Raw genomic sequence first — 18,643 nt, forward strand, 5'->3', positions numbered from 1 at the left:
TTATACGCAAAATTATTTAGTCACAAAGGTTTAAAAAAACGTAGTGACTTTGCTCCGATATAGGAGAAAAGAGCGCTTTGTCGCCCCAAGAATTTTAAAAAGTTTGTCGTGACAGAATAGTGCAATGTAATTGGACATTTCTCGTGTGTCGTCATGTGTTTCGTCATCTTTCTGCGCCAGTGCAGAATGCAGATTCTCTCCTGCGTTGAAGGATATGCTGCACATACATGCAATGACAACAACGAAGAGAAATTGTAAATTTAATCAAATCGACAGCGGGTGATCACTTATGTGTAAGGCAGAGAGTTTCAGAAAATGGAAGTAAGGGGTCTTCATGAATTGGTGCACGATGCATCCCTCAGATATGGCAGCAGTCTGGCTGTAATGTTTTACAGTAGCACAGGAGCAAGTTCTTCGCTTACATATGAGGAACTGATTTCATCGGCGAACCGATTAACCACGCTTCTGCGAGAGAACGTCGTGTTGAGCGAACACACCATAGGGTTATATTGTCAGTCGGATATGAATCTCCCTGTTTGGATCCTGGGGTACGATGGAGTAATCCAAACTGTTTTCAAAACAAAACTGTTCGTATGGATATCCTAAGTACAGTACATTTGGTATGTTGTGTATTATGTGTCTTTACAAGTGGTTCTTACCAGCAGTGTTTCTGATCTCATACACAGCATCCTTCAGTTACCTGCAGCATATGTACCCCTTAACCCTGATTCACCTCCACTACTCACCCTGAGAATTATGGAGAGGTGTGATCTGACATTCTGTGTTATCCAAAGTGATTTATTTCAGGTGAGGATATCACGATTGTTTGCTGTTAAATGAAAGGATATGTACAGACTAAAATCAGGACCTGTTGTACATTCATCTTTGATGACTAGTGATTAAATATACATCTCTGAGAGTAGCCACATCTCTGAGAATCTCATTCATTCATTTACACTGAAGAGTGACACTCTTATATTTATGTTGCTCATTGTATTACATGTCAAAGCCCCTTTTGACATATCAATAAGATCACATCATATTCCTACTACACCCACAAAACCAATTATTAACACTGCAGACAGTCATAAATCTCCACCCTACAGCCTCCTCTGTAGTGTTGTAGGCAACCATGTTACAGCTCCCTGTGATCAATGGAGTTCTGAAATGGTCTTTCTTGTACAAAGATTAGGGCTATAATACATACTATAGCAGTTCAGATGTTTCTGTGATGTAATGTTTTTTTTATATTATTTATGAGGTGTGTGTAGGTGTGTACTAATGGTTTTGGGTGTTTCCCCCGTGGGTCTTTTTGTTTTGCTCCAGAGATTCCAGAGTGATTTTTCACATCACCTGTCCATAGCCCTGTGTGCGACATGGTCAGTACAGAGACTTATTTTAGTAAGGATAAAGAAAGAATCATCTTCACTTCAATCAAACAGTGAGGCACTTCAAACAACAAAATCAGCAGAAACAGATCAAGGGACCACTCTCCAACCTGACATGTCTTTGACACAGAAGGGCCATCAGAGGGAGCTATTAGCCTATGTTTTACACACCTCTGGTACAACTGGGAATCCTAAAATAGTGAAGGTCCCACACAAGTGTATTGTTCCCAATATACTGCATCTCAGGTTTGTTTTTGTTGTCCAACTTAGATTATAGTGTGAGTAGATGTCATATTAGTGTATAACGTTTTCTTTATCACTTAATGGCATGACTGACATGCTGTAGACTGTGTTCTGTGGTTCTGATTCTTCTGTTTGTACAGTGGCTGACTGATACTCTTTCAGTGATCCACAACTCTGTATATGAGTTTCAGAATATACACAGGCACAAACCGTGCCATGTATATTACTGATGATTGTGTTGTTTTATAAAGATCTTTGTTTCAGATGGCAAAGGATGATGTGGTGTTCCTGGCCTCCCCTTTGACCTTTGACCCCTCTGTGGTGGAGATCTTTCTGGCTCTGTCGTCTGGGGCTTGCCTCCTTATCGTCCCCTCGACTATGAAAAAGACACCCAACAGACTGGCACAGGTGCTATTCACACACTACAAGACCACAGTCTTACAGGTAGGTGATTTTGGAGATGCAGTTACCACCCCTCAAATAATATAACAACAATTAGACTATTGCAAAAGCATGGTTATAACCATTATTTTTTGATGGTTGAATGATAAATGATCCTAACTTGCTTTTTGTGAAACAGATGAACTGAAGTAGCTTCTATTTAAATATGTATATTTAAATTTCATACTAACAGTGGATTTTAGACCATAATAAATGTTGCAGTAGTCATTATTTAAAAACATTTTTTGAGAACTTCAAACTAAACTTTGATTCTTTTGTTCCGCAGGCCACTCCCACACTGTTGAGACGATTTGGGAGAAATATCTTGCGGGAGAAGGTGCTTTGTGCTGACTCCTCTCTGAGGGTGTTGGCTCTGGGGGGTGAAGTATGTCCTTCTCCATCCCTCCTCCGAAACTGGAGACAGGAAGGCAATAAAACACAGATTTATAATCTCTATGGCACCACAGAGGTGTCCTGCTGGGCATGCTACCACAGAATCCCAGACAGTCTGCTGTGCACAGCGGACAGGTGAGTTCCTCTGATACCTCAGTAAAAGGCTGTGTTTACTTATACCATGTGTTCTGAATTCATCTAAAGTTTAATATTACAAATGGAATGCCGTGACTTAATGGTTATTGGATGCTCGAATGGTGTTTCATGACTAACATTCAGCAAACATAATAGCGATAGTTTTGAGTGAGTTTACGAGGAGATATGAATGAATGCTTCCAGATATTTTCATTCAAGTTGGATCAGTTGGAGTGACATTGTCCTTGTTCTTTCTCGTAACATAGCTTTTATGTCTGGGTCCATCACCTGATATGAAAATTAAATAGTGGATTATTAGAATTGCTCAATTCAGTGGTGGACTAACAGAAAATGTGTTTGTGGGCATTTGTGCAATTGACAGGACGCATACATCTGTGCCCCTGGGGGAACCTTTGTTGGATACTGCTGTGGAAGTGAGAGATGAAAATGGATGCAGAGTTACTGAGGGAGAAGGCCAGGTGTTCATAGGTATATCCTGCCTTTTTATCACTGCTCTCATTATAAAAAATGAGCTTTCACGGTACTGTAAGACCCGCAGAGCTTTGTAATGATAAATAAATCAGTTATATAAACCTTATTTGGAAATGCCTATGGTTTGATATAAAAACGACGTGGACATTAGACAATCCCTTCTGGCATAAAATCAAAAATCGCCTTTTATGGTACCGCAGAGTTGATCTCTAATATGTACACTCAAAAAGTGATGTGTTCCTTGTTACCAGGTGGTGTCGATAGGGTGTGTCTCCTAGACGACGAGCTAATCATCACTCCTGGAACCATGCGGTCCACAGGGGACTGGGTAAAGATAAAAGATTCCCAGATGCACTACCTGGGCAGAAGGGACCGGCTGATCAAACGCCACGGTCAGCGTGTAAATCTCGATACTGTTCAACAGGTAACTGACAAAACCACAACCACGCAAATCAGCTGTGTTTGAAACAACCATTTTATAGTAAATGTTGTCATTTTTAGGTTTAGCTTTAGGTTAGCAATTTTTAAGAATTTAAGAAGTGATTGAACATCATTATTCTCTTGCTGTTCATTCAGCTTGTGGAAAACTTGCCCATGGTTGAGTCCTGTGTGGTGGGTCTGCATGAGAGCAGGAGGCTGGTGGCTTTTGTAGTGCCTCTCTCTGGACACCCGTTATCTGGACGCTCTGTGTCTTTGTCCAAAACTCAACAAGGAGACCAAGCCCAAGACTTTGGCAGTCTGAGTAGACATTCCATTTCACTGACCAAAGATCTCCCAAAGAACTCCTCCCATTCTCCACGAGATCACCATGGAGACCAAACTACACATGTCCAAGGAGATTTCAGTTCATCCTCTGAAGACAATCGAACAGTTTCATCCTCAGCTTATATGCATGGCTCAAAGGACTTTATCTACTCTAACAAGGCCATAGTGAGAGAGGTCCTCCAAAGCTTGTCTAAACTCCTGGCCAGTCACAGCATTCCTGATACAATCCTATTGGTCCCTTTCTTGCCACTCACTTCTCATGGTAAATCTCAATCTCTCTATTTAATTACCACCTCCTCTGTGGACTTATCCTGTCCGTGGTACATCTAGGCCTCCATAGTTTTACCTACATTTGTTATTTATTTATATCCAAATATCATTTGTATTTTTGAAGATGTTTGGTATTACAGTCATAAAGCAGCTGCATTGTTTGCTTACAGGTAAAGTAGACATTGGTAAATTGATGAAGATGTATGAGAGACACAGAGATGTCCCGGTTAATCCTTCAGACTGGAAGGACATGGACACTGTGAAAGAAAAGTTGCAGACACTGTGGAAGGTACAAGTAGCTCCACTTACCAAATATGCAGATAATACCAGAATGTAGCAAACAAACTGGAGTGTCTGCAGTACTTATCATTTCAGGATTGCTGGCTATTGTCTAACTAATATAAATGCGATCAGTATGAAATTGTGCCTAAAATGACACAATCATTGTTATATCCTTTAACATAGCAACATGTTTAACATGTCTGTCACAATAAAATCAAGAATGTTCTTGAAAGAAAAACTTTATGAAAATACAGAAACTTAAAGTTATACTCAATTAAATTTATTAAGCAAGCATTCAAATCACATTTTTTGTGAATCTTAGCAGAATGGTATGAATTAAGTGAATACATTTGACATATTGATTTTTTGTGTGTGTCTTTGTATGTACGTACATGTGCACTTGTGCATTTGTTTGCATTAGGAGGCTCTTGGTCTTTCGGAGGATGTAGAAATCACGGCCGATACCCAGTTCTTGTTAAGTGGTGGAGACTCCCTCCAGGCTGTACGTTTGTACGAGGACATCTCCAATGCTACAGGAATGACCTCTACAGGTCTGCTGGAGGCCATATTGGAAGGCTGTTTCACAGATGTCCTTCACCACGTTACCAAGGTCATGTGCTCCCTGGAGCAAGATGCAGTTGTTCCACCACCAGCAAAGAGAAAACATGAGGGTACTGTAGTGCCTTTGAAGAGACAAGCCATAAACCCAGCATCCACAATGGCAAAAAAGAGGACTCCGGGCTCTGCAGTTCCTTCAGAGAAGAGGATTTTGGAAACTGTGGTTGTAAGAAGAGCCGGCCAGATTATGGAGATAATGGGATGCTCTCAAAGCATTTCTGATATGGTCGAACCTAAAGTCATTAGAGAGGAAACTCTAACGTCCCATTCAGATTTGCATTTTCATCCTGGACAGGTGGTCAGGGATCAGGAAGGTAATTCAGAGGTTATTTTGTGTGTAAAGCATTTTTTGTTGCTGATTCAGGGCATTTTTTGCCATAATTTTGGTATGAAGATTAAAAAACACAATGCGAGTTCTACATTAGTATAATTGCAGTTAATGGGAAATACTGTGGGTGTAATTAACTATTTATTTATTTTTAGTTCAACAGATGGGTGCTTCTGTGGACTCCCAGGCTTTGGATCTCAGAGTGCTGTGGAGTTCAGACACAGGCAGGTGTGTAGATGCCTCTGCAGTCCTGCTGGTGGAGTGTGAAAAGCACTTGACCTCAGGCCAGACCAGAGTGACAGCATTCATTGGTTCTCACTCCCATAGACTGCAGGCTCTGCACCTGACAAGTGGAGAGATCAAATGGGAGCGTATCCTTGGAGATCGACTGGAGTCCTCTGCCACTGTCACTAAATGTGGGACCCTGGTGGTTGTGGGTAAGTCATGGTCCTGTCCTAACTGGTGTCTTAGACTCATTTTTTTGGTTATTTGGCTGAATTGTTAAATTGCCTCTGACTGCATCATGCATAGTGTACCCACAGGGACTGAAATAGAATGAAATGGATGTTGTTCCCAACTTGAGTCTCTGTTCTGCCCCCCAAATTTATTTGTCCAGCTACAATATATTAAACGTGATGGGCAAACATAGCTGGTGTTTTTAAATGTAGAAAAAAACAAATTAGCGTAAAAAATGTAATCAATCAACTCAGTAGTTTCATGACTATATCCTTAGGTTGCTATGACAAGCAGGTGTATTTCCTGCATGTGGACTCAGGGAAGACATGGTGGACCTTTGAGACTGGGGATGCAGTGAAGAGCTCGCCTGCTGTAGACCCTGAAACAGGGCTGGTTATGCTGGGGTCTCACGATGGCCATATTTATGCATTAGAACCTCAGGTGACCACTTATGACAACTGCCATTAGCTCACTAACTCTCTCACACACACACACACGCACACACATATATATAAACATATATCCGAGCCTGCAGGCAATGTGTTTGAATGCTTTGTATTTCATATATAGATATTTTTATTTCCTGACCTAAGTTTATTCTACTATTGACAGTGTGTGTCACTGTATTTCAGGTTAAACAATGTGCATGGAAGCACCATTGTGGTGGAGGAGCAGTTTTCTCTTCCCCCTGCATTCACTCTTCATTAAGACACCTGTACACTGCCACACTGGGAGGAAAACTCCTCTGTCTCAGCCCAGTGAGTGTGTGAAAAGCTGAGCTGCACCCTTACCTGATAAATATGATGTCATTGGAATAACTGGTACACAAAAGATTTACCCATAATATGTAGTTCGACTTAAGGTTGTGATTCCACAAGAGAATCCAAGATATGTGTAACATATTCTTCCTCTTTTAGAGCACAGCACAACGCAGCAGAGGATTGACTTATATTCAGTGATTTTTTTTTTTTAAAGGGCAGTGGGGCCCTCTTGTGGACGCACTCCAGTGGCTCGCCATTCTTCTCATCCCCCTCCTGCTCTGCCAGCTGCGTTTCCATCGGCTCGGTGAATGGAAACATTTATGGTTTCAGCCACGCAGGGGAAATGGTGAGGAAAAAGCAATAAGCAAAAACAAATTTCGAGATGGGCAGGGCTAACGAGAAATTTGTTTCTGAGGAAGAAGGGCGGTAACCAAAGCTACTTTCCTGAGAGTGAATTCTCCACAGAGCTTGTGTTTCTTTTTCTATAATTCAGATATGATATCTTGCACATGTTGGACAGTATGGATGAAGTATTTTAGACTAACATTACTTACATTACAGCTGTGGCAGTTTTTCACCAATGGACCAGTCTTCTCATCACCATGTGTATGGCCAACATCTTTGACCGATCTAAGGACAATATGCAGATCAAGCGACGATGTCACATCAACATTTGCATTCAGTCAGCGAGTAGTATGTGGGTCACATGACGGCTGTGTGTATTGTCTGAGTTGTACTGATGGTGCTTTGCTGTGGCGTTTTGCGACTACAGGCAAGGTTTTCTCCAGCCCCTTTGTGTTTGACGGCTCTCCATGGGGATTCAAGACTCTGGTTGCTTTCTCCTCCACAGATGGAGCAGTGTGGGTACTAGATGGAGAGAATGGAACATTGAAGGCCTCCCTCTCCCTGCCTGGGGAGCTGTTCTCCTCTCCTGTTGTTTGGGGGCACACCCTAGTAGTGGGATGTCGAAATGACTATGTATATGCCATAGAGTTGACAAAAAGGAGGGAATCTCCAAGAGGTTCAATGGTGGGCTAAATTAAAAAGTTTTTGTTAACATGAAATAAAAAAGTTGAAATTTAAATGGTCTGAGCTCATTACGTTAACAACATGACAGGCACTGAAGAATGGCAATATTTTTAAAATTACCATAATTGCCAGATAAAGCTAAGAAGAGATTTAGCATTTCGCATCCATTCAGGATATAACAGGTAGGGTAATTTACTGTATTTTTACATTCTCTTGTCTTTTTTGAAAACAAAGATTTACGAAAGCAGGGACTTCAAACATCAGCCTTTAATTTTCTCTACATAATTCATAACATTTGTATCACTTAAAGATCTTCCCATGAGTACCTCTAAGTGGAACAAAAGAGTGCAATTATCATCAAACCGTTTTGTTTCAAGTTACATCAACACTGTTTACGCTACACTATTGCACACGACCAAAGTAAAAACAAAATGAACAAGCAACCGTGGTTCGGTGATCTTCATAAGAGCACAGTCTGTGTGAAATCACCTCTATACATACATACATACATACATACCTACATACATACATACAGAACATTAAATTTAGGTGGGGGGGGGGCACTGGGAGATCAAGGCTTCGAAAGTCCAAAGACAAAGTTGTGTGTTATCAGTGATATTATCCAGTGGCAAGGCTCATTTCGCTCTTAATGATCAGTGGGTGGATTCCACATTCTAATATTAACTAAAGTAATCACATTATTGTTGAAACTATGATCTCCCATCGCTTAGCCATCTCACAAATTTTCTTGATTAGTGGTACAAGAGCAGCTAGCACGCGCTACAACAGAGGAACTGTGTTTATATTACAGCAAGCAGTCAGCCTGTGTTCCCAAGGCATTCATTTTCCAAGGAAACAGAAAAGATATGGACACTGTACAGGAGACCGTGTATCAACCGTTTTCAGTGCATTGACATGGTGTCATGAAGAAATGATTATGACAGCTTCGGTGTTAGTAACTTACATATTTAACTACAGTGACTTCTTGTCATGGTGATATTCACAACAGCTTTAATGTCAGCTGTCACAGTTGTCACGGACACAGTGGAAATCATTGCATTTAGTCAAAATGTCCAATACATTACAAAATAGAGATTATCCTCATCCATATCAGACAAGGATTAGTAGTGTTAAGTCATGTGAATAAATACATCTCCAAATACATGATGACAAATACTCCAACATTAGAAAATAAAACTATAATAATAATTAAAAAAAAAAACCCAGCTGTGAGTACTGATTATCATGCTTATACTACGTGGAAATGATGCAACATATATGAAATTGTGTCACCAACTGTGTCAATAGCCCTTAAAATGTTTCCCAAAATAGTCCCCGATAAATAATACTATAACAATCAATTAAAAGACGTTTTGTCTCAGAGATCATGTGATTGTTATTTTGCTTTTAGTATTGTGTATGTTTATGACGGACTGGTCATGCTTTATTGTATTTACATCAGTGTTTTGCTGTGGCCTTAAAAGCTAGGAATATCTGTTGTATACGTTGGAAAGACTGAAATTGACTGATAATAGGATTTACTATGACTCGGCTGCAAGACACTTGAGAGTATTAGATGTATAGGGGTTGAGCTGTGGGAAAGTGAAGAATACATAACTGCAAAACTAGAGAAGGATTAGGAGAGGGAAGGGAAACCTATAAGAAGAAGGTCCTCCATGTCTGAAAAACTGCAACTCGCAACCACCACCATCCACAGACAATTCTTAAGTACATCAAGATGAAAAACAAAACAACAACAACAGTATTCCAAATAATTCTGGAGTGCCAATATGCAAATATGCAGGAAACACCAGGCTCTAACTACTCATGACCTGTGGAACCAACAATGCTGATGCTATAAAAAAAAAAAAAAACAATAAACACAAAATAAAAACAGGATTACCTACTGTTATGGCAGTCTTATTGGTCTGAGTGAGTCACATTTTTTTATGAGATGAATACAAAGTCAGGGGATTGGGGTGTTATTTGCTCTGTTTGCTGAGTTAAGGGCTCAGAGTCACTTGATGATTTGTGGACAGTCGCTCCAAGCTTTGGCCTTGCGCTTGGCCAGGGCAAGCCATGCCGGCTCAGTAGAAACTTGGGGAGTATCACCTGGAGGGAAACGCTTTGACACCTCCTTTGTCGCTGGCGGAGATGGAGTGGAGTCAGCTATCTCAACTGATAAATAGGAAAGAGATAAAATGAGAAACAGAACTAAAGCAATAAAAAAGTAAATTCTTACCAACTGCAACTGTCAACTGTTACCAACGGCCACTTGACTAATATGGCTCTCATGCTAAAGAAGAGAACCAGCATCAAAAATAGATATGCTGAAGCCTTTATTACAAGTGACGTAATATATCTTGTGTAAATAAATGAAACTGAGTTAGCTACCAGTGACAGAGCTGGGTAGAGTGTTGGCTTTCTTAAGGTTGTCACGGCGTTCAAAACGGGCCAGGAGTGTATCTGGCCTTTTGCTTTCCTCTGGAGTTTGGGCTTTGGGTGGACTTGTGTTGCCACTGCCCTTAACCTCTGTAGGGCTGACAAGTCCAGTCTGTGAGGGACAAACAACATTACATTTTCACCTCAGTCAGTCCAATTTCCTAATATTTTTAAAATGACATTTCTGGCATATATACAGTCTTCATCTATGTGTATATATACATGGCAAAAATATGCAGGAGTTTTTAAGAGTAATGGTCAGATGCATTTGTGAAATAAACAGTACAAAAACAAAGAGCTGGTCTTGTGCTTGCAACATACACTGTCTCTTTCCCGGGCTTGTTTCTCTGCCAGTTTAACCTCCCTCTGGCTCTTTCTCTCTTCCCTGCTCTGCTGCTGTTCTCTAAAGCCTTTCTGTTTCTGCAAGGCAAGTGTGATCCACAGGGGTCCTGTCTCTTTCTCCTGCACCCGTGAGCTGTCTAGGGAGTGCCTGCTCTGAAGAGAGGGCTTTTCTATATTGAGGAGAGACCCAGAAACAACATCATCCATACAAACAGTGAACAGTGTCACATTTCAGTGAAAATGATGATGGTATTGCATGCTAGTGCATGTTAATCTATGACCAAGCTGAAAGGGAGAATTTATTAGAAATGAGATTACCAAAAAAAGCCTGTAAAAATGCAAGACTACGTTACTTGACTTCTCACCGATTTTATCATTAGCATTACTTAGAAAGTATCAGGTCTTTACTAAAACAGCTGTTTAAGACATTAATAAACATTACATTCACCACACTTTGAAACCCAAAAAGTATATAGGGACCACATCATCACTTCAGTAATTTCTATACAAAAGGTCACTTTGCATACTGTATATACTTTCATGGAAATTACTCAGAACTTCCCAGTAGCTGGGGGTAAAAGAGGTGTTTAAGTGAACTGGTGAGCTTTTCAATATCTTAAAAATTCTAAAAGCATCAAAACACTATTGACCTTTCCTGATGAGCTCCGTCCTCCGGTCAGTTTTCTCCCTCCAGGGAATGCTAATAGAGGGGAAGAATGATCTCTTCTCCTTCGGTTCATCTTCCCCTTGACCTTGACCTTGACCATTCCTATGGGTCTGAATAGACACTGTAGCGTCTTCCTTTTGACTGTTTAGCTCATCATTAGCTGAAAACTCTGATTCTTTCCTCTGGGTCTCTGTATCTCTTGTGGGTGCTCTGCTAGGTTTGGGAAGTGGAGAAGGTGGTGGGGTGGCACTGTCTGAGGGTTTGGGGGTTGTGGCAGGTTTCTGGTGGAGTGGAGGCTTGGACACGAACTTATCACTGTCACTTCGTGTTGCAGGTAGCGTATTTCTGTTATACTTGGACCATGACTCTGCACCAGAGCCTTTTGTGAGTTTGCTACCTACGTTTTCTCGAAGCGGAGAAGGACTGGCAGGACTGGACTTCTCAGAGAATGCAGAGGAGTCTGAGTCTGGGTCTATAGCGGTAAGAGGCACCGGTACACCATCAAAACTGTCACCTGCACTGTACCTTTTCTTCCTCTTCTCTGTGGGTTGCTCATTGTGGAAACGGAGGGAATAGTTGGTCCTCCTCAACTTGATCCCAAAAGGAGATGGCCTTTCATCACTGCTCTGGTCCTTCTGATCACACTCTTCCTTTGTGTCAGAGTCTTCAGATTCTACCTGGCTCACTGACTCAGTTTCAGACCGCTGTGATTTGGGAGAACCATGAGGAGGACTGGGAACCAAGAAGGAAGGGAGATCTTTGGCAAACATACATTCCTCTGCACTGTCTGCAATACGGACGGTCTTACTGCTCCTGTTGGAAGCCTTGCTCACAGTAGCAGGAGGTGAAGGCTGCGTTGGAGAGGCAGAATCTACCATCCCTCCCCCTCTCTCCTCTTGACTGAATAAATCAGAACTCCTACTGGAGTCAGCAAATTTCTTCTTGGCTGGGACGATGGAAAACTTGGTGCTAGCAGACATGGTCTTCCTTAAGTGGGTATGCTGGAATGGGGCCTGACTGAACTCCTCACTTGTTGGTCGGCTTTGAGTCTGCTTACGGCCATGATCTGGGTATTCCTGGTACTTCCCATCCTCGGCACCTTTGAAAATCTTGGATCGGATGCTTGCCCATTCTGCTAGTACGTCAGCACCTGACTGATCAGAGAAGGAAGACTCGCTGAAGGATTTGGTTTTCCCAGATTTGCGCTCAGGAGAGGTTTTACACCTGGTAGGCAGAGTGGCCATGGCTTTCTTATCCTCAGACAGGCCAAGCAATGACTTGCAGGCTGTATCCTTAATCTGGTCCAAATTTACTGCTGTGCCACACAGTTGGGCTCCAGTCACCAGAATAGCAGTGTGAGGAACGTACAGAGAGGAGGAGAGAGTTGGAGAGTCAGCACTTCCAGGCACAGTGGCGTTGGTTCCCTCTCTAGTTTCAGAAGTTGCACTGTCCTGTTGGCCCGAAGTTGGCGTGACAGGTGTGAGGTTCACCTTCTGGAAGAGGATCTGTTTCTCACCTGAGGAAACTTTGAAAGTGAAGGGTCTCTGCCTCTCCTCCATCTCTCTCCAACGTATCTCCTCTGCTCTCCTCTTCCACTCAGGATCAGAGACTCTGCGCTGTTCCTCAGCTACTCTCTCCTCCTCCTCTTTCTTCCTGTCCTCTTCCGCCAGCCTTTTCATTTCAGCCTCCATCTCCTCTTGCTGCCTTCTTTCTTCTTCCAAACGAAGATGTTCCTCTTCCTCTTTCTTTTGTTTCTCCTCTAGCTCCTGGAGTCTCCGTTTTTCTTCTTCCTCTTTTTTCCTTCTTTCCTCTTCCTCTGCCTCCTGCTGCCTTCTCATTTCCTCAAATTGCCTCCTCTTCTCTTCTTCTATCCTCTTTCTTTGCTCTTTTTCTCGCCTCTTTCTCTCTTCCTCCTCCCTCTGCAGTCTCTCTTCCTCCTCTCTCTGCAGTCTCTCTTCCTCCTCCCTCTGTAGTCTCTCTTCCTCCTCTCTCTGCAGTCTCTCTTCCTCCTCCCTCTGTAGTCTCTTCTCCTCCTCTCTCTGCAGTCTCTCTTCCTCCTCCCTCTGCAGTCTCTCTTCCTCCTGTCTTCTCTGTCTCTCCTCCTCCATGGCTCTCATTTGTTCTTCTTCTCTCTGTCTTCTTTGCTCCTCTTCCCTTCTCATATGCTCCTCCTCTTCCAGTCTACGCCGTCTCTCCTCTTCTAGTCTCAACTCCTCTGCTCTTATCCACTCTTCCTCTCTCTGAGCCTCCTGCCTCCTTCTCTCCTCTTCTTGCTCTCTCTGTCTTTGGAGTTCAAGGCGCTCCTGTTTCCTAAGTTCTTCCTCCTGAAGTCTCTGCTTCTTGGATTTCTCAGTGGACTCATATTCCTCTTGAAACCCTTTAGTTCTTGCGTAGTCATGTAGGAAAACATCTGATTCATCTGCATGGTCTCGTGCTTCTATTTCTTCTTGTATTATGTCAGACACTTCCTGCAGATCCTGAAGGAGAGAAAGATTTAAAAATCCTACTGAGATAGTAATATTTTATTTATTGGACCAGAAAGTAAAATTTGTGCCCATTCACTATACTTCACAAAAAATCACCTGAAGGAGAGCATCCCTCCTTACCTGTGTGAACCTGCGATGCTTGCGGGACACCCTCTGGTTTTTGGGTTTGATTGACAGTTTGTGTTTGGCAGCGGTATTGTCCAAACGTGGGACTGACTGAGGCACAGCATCTAAGTTAATGGATTCAATGGTGCCAGGGGGAGGAGGGCGTTTCGTACGTGGAGATTTCACAGGGGTTCCATAATAAGCACCATCCGGGCTTGGAGTATGAGCCTTAGTGAAGAGAGCAAAAGTTCAGGGGAAACCAGAGAAGAACATGCAGTATGTAGCTGGAGGAATGTAGCTGTATGGAGAGCATGTTAGCAGTTTTTACCTTCTCTTTCGATTCAGCATGCAGGGGCTCTGCTTCCACCTGGGCTAACACTTTCAATGGACTTCTGGGAACATCTTCCTCATCTGAACTCCCCTCATCACCCTCGCTCTTCCTCAGTGAGGGAGGTTTCTGTCCAAACTTAATACTCTGAGCTATCTGCCTCTGTGTTCAAACATATGGAAAAAGGTTGGATATCATAGAGGATTTGTAACATATTCTACATGCACATACATAAATCTGTTTTTGTATACATACATATATCTGTGTGTGTGTGAGGATATTACAGTTGGTACCTGTAAGTTCCTGACTTTGTCTGAGACATTCTCCTGAGACATGGTCTGTTCTGTGGTGAGCTCCTCGGGCTGGCCTTCAGGAATGAAGATACTCTCGTGTGAAAAAGCTCGAGACCCCAGAGAATTAAGCTCTCTAAAAACAAAAACAAACATCACAACATAAAACTATGTGGGCAAACAAATGTCATATGTCCCCAACACACTAATGCATTCATTACTTTAACATCACCTTGACAACAGTGAGAGTAAATGTTTCATTTATTATCAAAAGAAAATACTTGTCAGTTAAATCTTACAGTGTTTAGTGATTGGTGGCGTGTTCAATAAATAGATCATAATATAATGCATGGAAAATTCTTTTATAAGTCTCAAGAATACTTTTATAAGCAAAAAAGGACTGGCCATTAAAGAGGAGATCAAAGAAGACCACAGTATATAGAAACCTAGAACACAGAAACATGACAACACAGAAACATGACAATGCAACAGTATGGGATAGAGAGTACATGTCTCATTTACCTCAGATGCTCTTTAGATTCCTTATCGTCCAGGACCCTTCCATTGCACACATCACCCGTAGAGTGGCTGGGTTTAAGCTCAGTTTCCTCAAACTCCTTCTCAACCTCCCGCCTCTTCTTTTTCCCAAACAGACGCCGGAGAGGCTGAAATTTGCCCTGTCTTTTCCGCTCTGGAATAATGAAGAGCAGAGATGATAAGAGCTCATGATAGCAGTCATTAGCTTTGCTGGCACCACTGGTACGTCCGTGAGAGTGTGTACACGTGTGCATGCATATTTTTGCAAGTTTTGCGTGAATGAGTGTGTGTGTGTGTGTGTGTGTGTGTGTGTGTGTGTGTGTGTGTGCATGTGTGCGTGGTTGTCTGCTGAAACCCTTTTATTCACCCAGTGTTCAGATCTTTGGTTGAACTAGGGCTTGACTATTTCTGAGTACTTCCCTCAATGAAAGCCAGTTAAGCCAGTTAAGTTAGTTTCTTTAATTTTAGATCTAACTCATACTAAATGTGTGCACCATGAAGTCTGAACTGAAAAAAATTCAAGTTCAGTAGCTGAAAATGTACATGTTAGTGCTAAGGAACAACAAATGGACCACCAGAACATATCTAATGTAATTATGTCTTCAAAAATTAGATACGATTTTAACCTTGCGCAAGGCTCCTAATTTGTTATCTCTTTCACTTTCATTCTATCTTACTTGCTATATCACTTATGTCACATGTTTCCACAGGAATGGGACCCATTCTCTTACTTAAAATATCGATCACTGCTTGATCACTGAATGATGACTGCTCAAACGCAATCTACCACCTGGCTCTACGCTGTTCACTTCACTGGAATCATGATATTGCTGATTAAGACTCTGCTACTCTGCATACAGTGAAACACTACTCTTTCATAATGAGCTCTCATCCGACACCCATTTGTACTATTTAATCGTGTACAATAAATATGTATTTGTCCTTCTAAAATAAAAGTGTGCCTTAGAGTATTTTGGACAATAGTCACTTCTTAGTTTTTGGAAAACATTCAAGAAAAACACTCCATCAACATTTCCTAATCTCGCTTCACAACAACAGACCTGAGCTTTTCAAAGCATGTCTCTTTCTGGACTACACCTCTGAAACCAAGAAATGCTTCTGTTCACTTCATGTGTTAACTTGTTTAGACTTTGCTGTGACACTGTCCTGTGGCATGTATTCCTACTAACTAATAATACCAAAGAATAAATATCAACCTACCTACTGAAGCGGCATTCACCAGGAACAGGGTTGATCAAGAGTCACATTTAACACGAGAGACTATTTTTATGTAATGGCATTAAATGCAAGATAAGAGAAAGACCTTTGATTGGTATTCGTTATTTTACTAAGAACTCACACCTTAGGTATATTACTTTTGGCCAAGACATGCAATTGCTTTAGGGCATCACGTGTAGGTTCATAATATCATAAAGAATGATTGTAGGATTAAATGCAACACCAAAGAAAACCATTTTGACCCTTATCTTTAACCCTGTAGTGTTTTTTCCTTATTGTGCGGGCAAGTGTTTGTGTGTGTTTGTGTGTGTGTGTGTGTGTGTGTTAGTGGGAGGTCCCTGTACAGTATCTGAGGTTACAGGGCCACACTACACCACAGAGAGGATAAATGCTTTCTGGGATCAGAGCATATCACTTACACAGCTAAAAGTAGAAACTAGCGTAAAGTTACACATTAAGTGTGCTGCTGAACACCGCTGTACAGTTGAGATGAATGACAATAGCAGTCTTAATAGCAGGCTAAAGTCAAGAGTGAGGGTAAAGGTTAGTTTTTAAAGCCAGCTGTTACAACAGACAGAAAACTCTCACCTCTCTAACAAGCTGTTCATCTTCGTAAAGATTTTAAACAGCGGATACTAGTCTCTCAGTCTTTGTTACCATGAGGTAGCCTTGATACCAGCTGGTCTTTGTTCATTTTTTCCTTCCATTCCCTTATCTCTTTCTGTCTTTACCCTGTTCTCTGTTTTTGACCTGCTTTGCTGGCCCACAATGCACTGCCTTGGGCCACTTCAGGCACTGAAGCATGTAAGCAGAGTGGACAAAGCTCTGTTAGGAAGGCAGTGCTCAAATACACTCACTGTGTCTGTCCCACTCAACAACAGACCACTCTGATGAACCAAGTCCTGTCAGCTTCACGCAATACCACATCACCCCTATAATCAACTCTTCTCCAGCATGCTACACTCAGCCCTGAGTGGACCACCAACAAGAACATTCGTCCAATGCCAATGTCCAAGCCATTTATTTGTGATTCAGTACCTCTCCTCTCTAAAACAATTTAGATAGTGGTATGTGTCTGGAAATAGTATCAAACAGTAACAGCACAGTGCAGTCTGTCCCACATAAGGATTCCAAACTAAGCACCTCAAAGTGTTTGTTCTATCAACAACCCTACAAAACGTCTCAGCTCTTAACTGCTCTTCTCCTCTCAAACGTCAATAATCAAATCATACCCTCAACATTACTAGGCCCAATAAAAAACTCTATTCTTAACCTGGGTGAATCTGCACTTCTAATATTTCGAAAAGTCCATTCTGTACAAAATATAATCAATATAATCACTAATGAATAAAAAGCTGAATGCTCTAACACATGTAAAATCATTCATTCACTTTAAATAATCTGTTCTACTCATCAGTTAATGCCCGTCAGGTTTGACCTGACTATTATGATAATACACAATCCTAATTTTGAATTCAAACACAGGTTGTGCTGATTGGTGTACTGGAGCACTTTGCAGTGTAAGACACCACTAATCAGTGATGGGCATCACAAGCCTCAACAATAAAATCTTACTATAATCAAGTCAAGTCAAGTCACGTTTGCTTCATTGTCATTGTTATTCCTCTTACTACAACTAGATGTTGAATGAGCTACGAAATATACTTCCTCTGGAACCACGGTTCTGAAAGTGTCAATAAGTACAACGTTGATGATCCCAGACATTTGTAATAACTTAGTACCGGGGAAAGTTTAAATATGCATTTTTCCTAAACCAAGAAAAACATTGTATATACAGGGTCAAAATATCTAGTTGGATATTCAGCAGAAACACTATCTGACAAAATTATACATTCAAAAATAAAGTACACATGAACCACAGCAATACACACAACACAGTTCAGTTCTACTTCTTACAGGAGTTAACAGTTTAGTTGTAAATATATTCTTATAAATATAGTCATAATACTGCAGAATCCATCATATAGATGTTTGTGAATGATGTATTATCCAATCACAGAATGATGCATTGTGTAACTTTGGAAAGGAAGAAAACAGGGCACACAGTTTCACACACATGCAAAGTCAGCACCCTTGAAAAACAAACAGGTCTTTAGTGTGTTTTTGTAGGCCCCACTTGTCATTGTCAAGGCCACAAACGCCACACACTTCTCAAAGAGACATGAGTAAAATGTATTTAACAGAATCACCTATGAAATCGTTAATTTTTGCTACAGTTATGTCTCTTTGAGAAAGAACCACTCAGGTGGTCTACTTTAGCATTTACCTGGGCCTTCAGATACTGTTACCTCTAAACAAGGCTCAGTTTTGGTCTCCTTGCTGTCCATTGTCACAGATTCAATAACTTTTTTTCTGCTGTGAGAGTACAGGAAGAAAAAAAATTTACAATTTACAATTTACAATTTAGTTATTTGGCAGACGCTTTTTACCAAAGCGACTTACAATTGGTGCATCAGTCGGATTTCTAATACCTTCAACAGAGATCATAATAAGACTGAGCGTCAAATTGCCCTTTCGCATTGCGCCCCTGGAATACTTTTACAAACAGAAATACAAGACAAAGGGTTTTTTTTTTTTTTTTAGGG

The 18,643-nt window shown here is 41.3% G+C and overlaps 2 protein-coding genes across 2 annotated transcripts; one reads left to right on the plus strand and one right to left on the minus strand.

The window, feature by feature from the left end:
* Positions 1-315: 315 nt before the first annotated feature.
* Positions 316-7,610, plus strand: aasdh (aminoadipate-semialdehyde dehydrogenase). The gene is made up of 17 exons (XM_030772129.1): positions 316-548; positions 687-807; positions 1,327-1,634; positions 1,883-2,075; positions 2,359-2,600; positions 2,983-3,089; positions 3,344-3,516; positions 3,669-3,763; positions 3,938-4,119; positions 4,298-4,416; positions 4,831-5,341; positions 5,511-5,792; positions 6,089-6,252; positions 6,444-6,569; positions 6,787-6,918; positions 7,134-7,174; positions 7,238-7,610. Exons 1-17 carry the CDS (start codon positions 316-318, stop codon positions 7,608-7,610), a joined length of 3,402 nt encoding a protein of 1,133 aa, XP_030627989.1.
* Positions 7,611-9,618: 2,008 nt separating this feature from the next.
* On the minus strand, positions 9,619-18,385 carry cracd (capping protein inhibiting regulator of actin dynamics). The gene is made up of 10 exons (XM_030772901.1): positions 18,325-18,385; positions 14,784-14,952; positions 14,265-14,397; positions 13,972-14,133; positions 13,659-13,871; positions 13,299-13,529; positions 11,036-13,217; positions 10,365-10,555; positions 9,996-10,155; positions 9,619-9,779 (listed from the first exon to the last, which is right to left on the minus strand). The coding sequence occupies exons 1-10, from the start codon at positions 18,383-18,385 to the stop codon at positions 9,619-9,621; spliced, it is 3,663 nt and encodes a 1,220-aa protein (XP_030628761.1).
* Positions 18,386-18,643: the final 258 nt, after the last annotated feature.

The sequence above is a fragment of the Chanos chanos genome, chromosome 4, assembly GCF_902362185.1.
Source record: "Chanos chanos chromosome 4, fChaCha1.1, whole genome shotgun sequence".
In the NCBI taxonomy this organism is placed as follows: domain Eukaryota; kingdom Metazoa; phylum Chordata; class Actinopteri; order Gonorynchiformes; family Chanidae; genus Chanos; species Chanos chanos.